General features: G+C 44.2%; 1 protein-coding gene across 1 annotated transcript; it reads right to left on the minus strand.

Moving 5' to 3' along the window:
* Positions 1-4162: 4162 nt before the first annotated feature.
* Positions 4163-5095, minus strand: LOC134380646 (olfactory receptor-like protein OLF3). Its single transcript, XM_063100701.1, has one exon. It carries the CDS (start codon positions 5093-5095, stop codon positions 4163-4165), a length of 933 nt encoding a protein of 310 aa, XP_062956771.1.

Consider the following 5095-nt stretch of genomic DNA (forward strand, 5'->3'; position numbering starts at 1 on the left):
GTCTTAGGTGTCTTTTGTTCCTTGCTTTCTGATTTACTGTTTGGTTTCTGTGTTTGTTGGTTCCTTAGGTTGTAGATAGTGTTTTTGTTAGCTTGTTTTCTCTTCATGAATGCCATTTTTATTATACTAGTGGGTTTAGATTTTTCTTGGGTTTTATGGCAGTGGTAGTTATTTTTCAGGAACCAAACCCAGTACTCCCTTGAAGATTTCTTGTAAGGGTGGTCGTGTGGTAGTGAACTCCTGCAGTTTTTGTTTGTCTGAGAAATATACTATTTGCCCCTCATTTCGGAAGGATAGCCTTGCAGGGTAGAGTATTCTTGGCTGGCAATCTTTGTCTTTTAGTATTTTGAAAATATCATCCCATTCCTTTCTAGCTTTTAGGGTTTGTGATGAAAAGTCTGATGTTAACCTGATTGGGGCTCCCTTATAGGTGATTTGACGCTTCTCTCTTGCAGCTTTTAAGTTCTCTCTTTATCTCTGAGTTTTGCCAATTTGACTATGACATGTCTTGGAGAAGGTCTTTTTGGGTTGAATACATTTGGAGATCGTTGAGCTTCCTGGATCTGAAGATCTGTGACTTTTCCCATACCTGGGAAGTTTTCTGCCACTATTTTGTTGAATATGTTTTCAATGGAATCTCTATTTTCCTCTGCTTCTGGAATACCCATGACTCGAATATGTGAGCGCTTAATGTTGTCTGATATCTCTCTCAGATTTTCTTCCATGTCCTTGATTCTTTTTTCTTGCTTTTTGTCTGCTTGTGTTATTTCAAACAGCCCATCTTCAAGTTCAGAGGTTCTCTCTTCAACTTCGACAAGCCTGCTGGTTAAACTCTCAGTTGTGTTTTTTATTTCGCTGAATAACTTCTTCAGTTAAGCAAGTTCTGCTACATTTTTTTTCAGGACATTGATTTCCTTGTACATTTCCTCTTTCAGATCCTGTATACTTTTCCTCATTTCATCATGATGTCTAGCTGAGTTTTCTTGTATCTCATTCAGTTTCCTTAGAATTATCACTCAAAATTCCTTATCAGTTATTTCAAGGGCTTCTTGTTCTATAGGATCTAGAGTTTGAGATTTATTAACTTTTGGTGGTGTACTTTCTTGATTTTTTGTATTTCTGGTATCTTTTTTTTGGTGTTTATTCATTGTGGCCGGGGGTTTCACAGTCCACCGGTTTGAGACTAATGACTAACTAGGATGTTGCTGTGGTTGCCAATTTCGTATGGCTCCCTCCGTGACTGCTCAGTTGGCCTCTAGTGCCTTGTGTGTGTGTTTGCCTCGGGTCTTGGGCTTCTCCAGGGAGCCACCTTTCTGGTCAGCTTGGACTCTGCTGGGCTGGTGGATCACGTACCACAGGGTGTGTGATCTCTGTTGAGCTTTCACTTCCTGTGCAGGACTTCTCCTTGTTCTGTGTGCTCTGGCCCAGGCACAGACGACCGGTCTCTCTGGGTGCCTTTGTAGCACTATGTAGATCTTTCTCGGGTCTTGTTCACCTTTGTATCCCCCCAGTATAATCCAAGTCTAGCGCCCACCTGCAGCCTGGTCTCCGGCAGGTTCAAGCCGACCTGGGAACTCTCCTACCACACTATTCCCAATCAGAAATTCATTAGGTTTTTTTCAGACTGGTGGCCGCAGAGATGGTATCTGCCTCCCAGTAACAGGGAGTTTACCTGGGGCCGGAGTCCAGGGTGTAGTGGAGTGACGGTCAGCCTGCCCGTACTTCCTTGCCCTCCCGACACTGGCCGGGGACGCCCCCCGCCACCAGCCCCACCAGAGAACCGCAGAGGGAGTGGAAGGGGAGACCGGTCCACAGGCTCCGGAAAGCCCTGCGCCAGGCCAAGCAAGTGGGAGGGCTCAGTGATGGCCGAGCTGGGCGGGGCTGCCCGCACCTGGGAAAATGGAGGCAGCACCGGGGTGGTGAGTGGCCTGGTGGTGCAGGCGGGAGCCGGGTGGGCATCCACCCCCCGAACAGAGCTGTGCCAGGGATCACTCACAGTGCTGTGCCAGGTCGGGCGCTCACTCTGTCTCTGGTTTGTTGCCTTCCCAGTTCTCGGCCACTGCCGCCTCGGGCTGTTCAGTTGCGGCGCGGCTCGGGCGCTCCCAGGAATCTTCTTTAATGCTGGCCTGAAACCTCGAATCCTGAATAGGGCAGCTGGCTGCCTTCAGCGCGACCCCAGCCTCCGGGATCCTGTCTGCATCCACAGCAGCCCTGGCGCCCCGTTCCCTGTTTCGAGACTCGCTTTTGCAGCTAAGAAACAGTTCTTTTCCTACTCCACACTTCAAAGCTGTTGCCTGTAAATGAGGCAGCCTCTCCTGCCGGGGGCAAAGTGGTTGTCACCCCCCACGACCGGCCAGCAGCAGCGGTCCTCCCTTAAGAGATGGCAAGAGGAAGGTCCACAAGTTTCCCGGATGCCTGAGGTCCAGTGGCTGCCTTTTTCACCTCAGCTACTCCGCGCCAGCCGCCGCCATCTTGAAAAGCCCCTTACCTAGGTTTAGAACACTGGAATAATTTTATGTCATGAGATTATTACATGAAAAAAAGTGTTTGGCTAGTAACAAAAGATCAATTATTTTATTCCCTTACTTGTAATGTTTATGGGTTTGCTATTATGTACTATTTACTTTGCTAGGCACTAGGTTTATAGGATAGGAAAGACAAAATTCTTGCCTATAAAAGATCACTGCCTAATGTGAAACAAAATATTTCAACAATTTCCAAAGTAGCAACTAGAGATTTTTCCCATTGAAAAGACATGTCAAGGACCCAAAATATCTCTACGTTTAGGTTGGAATTAAATTATAAAATATATTTGTATATTTGCTGTATAGAGAATCGAAATGTTGAAGAATAGGAGCCTTTTAAGAAAAAAAGAGGAATAGTGAAATTTACCTCGTGAAGGATTAAGCATTAAAAGAAGGCATAGTTATAATGATGAATTACCTTGGTGGGATTAGAACTTCTCCCCTAATTTTGCAAAAGTAAACTTTACCCTTCTAGAAATTACTCCTTTTTTTTCAAGTTATTTAAAATGACATTATAAATAAATTAATGCTACAAATTTTTATTTGTTTTATGGTCAATATCCCCACCCCCCACCCCAGACACACACACGCGCGCACACGCGCGTGCACACACACACACACACACACACACACACACACACACACAAATACATACGCACATACACACCTCAATTTGATAGAAAACTGAGTCAGTATAAATTCTTTTGAATAATGTAATTTTACCAGAAATTTGCTTAAGTTCATCATAGGTTTAAGGCTATGTAGAAGATGTCTTAATTACAAAGTATGGAGAGCCCAGATCATTTTTACAAATACATTTAGAATTGCAGTTATGAGGATAAAACAAGCACATCATACATTTTGCATTGTTTATTTATAATTAGTATAAAACTCTCTTGTCAGGAAGGGTCAGAGCTCAGCAGAAACCCCAAAATGTCCTAATTTATTGAACCAGTAATTTCTAGAAGTCATTCCCAAGAAAAGGCAAACTTATTTGCTACATTTTATGGTAAAGTCAGAACATATTTCAACTAACTGACAATTTGGAGCATTCATAGGAGTGGGAAAAGTAAAAGTGTTATGTATACTCATAATGAAGAAGTGAAGTTAGCATAGCTTAAGGTAATGAATGCCTTTTACAGTTTCAACTGCATGGCAGGCATTTTATGCAAATTAACTCTAATATTTACAACCCCTCTGGAAGCTAGGTACTATTTTCTTATTTAACAACAACAAAAATCCAAGCCATAAAATATTTAAATAACTTGCCAGATAACACAGTTAGTGAGAGGCAGAGCAAGGATCAGAAACCAGGTCCTGCGTGATAAAGCTGGAGATCATGCATTTACACATTGTCATCCTGATAAAATCAAAAGTGGGGAGATGAAGTCCAAAAATCACTGGACGCTGAGAGAAGATGATCTAAGAAGAGGCCATCTCATGGATTACTGACATGAAATTATCAGGTATTATCCTATATAAGAAAATTCATTAGGCATGTGGAGGAATACTTTATTTGAATGCAAGGATCTGACCATAGTAGTCTTCAGTGTAAATGTGGGAGTCCTTTCTACACTTATCTGATTTTCTTTTTGGTTTTCATGATAGGTACAAGAAGTTTGTAGAGTCTGGGCCCTTTACCTGAATTTCTCTGTAACTTTCTGGAGAGCACCCATAACTTCCTTATTCCTCAAGCTGTAGATCAAAGGGTTCAACATGGGGGCCACCACAGCATAGAATAGAGAAATCACCTTCTCCTCTTCCTCTGAGGAGGCAGAGCGTGGCCCCATGTACGTGAAAATGGCAGCCCCAAAGCACATGCAAACCACAGTGAGGTGAGAGGCACAAGTCCCAAAGGCTTTGCTACGTCCCTGAGTAGAGCGAATGCGCAGAATGGCAGCAAATATATGAGCATAGGAGAGCAGAACCAGGGAACAGGGCAGCATGATCACCAGGAATCCTGAGATGGCCACCATGACTTTGTTGAAGGAGATGTCCACACAGGCTAGCCGTAGTACTGCCAGGGTCTCACAAGCAAAGTGATTAATAATATTGTGACACAGGGGAAGCCGGAAGGTGATGATTGTTTCCAGCAGTGAATTTGTGAAACCAGCCACCAAGCAGCCAGCAGCTAGCCCCCAGCACAGCTGTCCATACATGATGACAGTGTAGTGCAGTGGGTGGCACACAGCAACATAGCGGTCATAGGCCATGGCTGCCAGCAGGAAGAACTCAGACCCTCCCAATGCCAGGGAAGTGTAGAGCTGGAGCACACAGCTGTGGAATGGGATGGACTTTGGGGCTAAGAGCAAGGAAACCAGCATTTGTGGGGCAATACTGTTTGCATAACAAAGGTCCACAAAGGACAGAACACTAAGGAAGAAGTACATGGGGGTATGAAGCCTGCTGTCCAATCTAATCAGAAGAAGAATGAGGGAATTTCCCACAATAGTCACCAAGTACATGGCCAAGATCAGGATAAAGAGGGAGACCTGAGTCTCCCAGTCACTGGACAGCCCCAACAGAATGAACTCACTCACCCATGTCCAGTTTTTATTTTCCTGGCCCAT

Source organism: Cynocephalus volans, chromosome 6 (assembly GCF_027409185.1).
Source record: "Cynocephalus volans isolate mCynVol1 chromosome 6, mCynVol1.pri, whole genome shotgun sequence".
Lineage (NCBI taxonomy): Eukaryota > Metazoa > Chordata > Mammalia > Dermoptera > Cynocephalidae > Cynocephalus > Cynocephalus volans.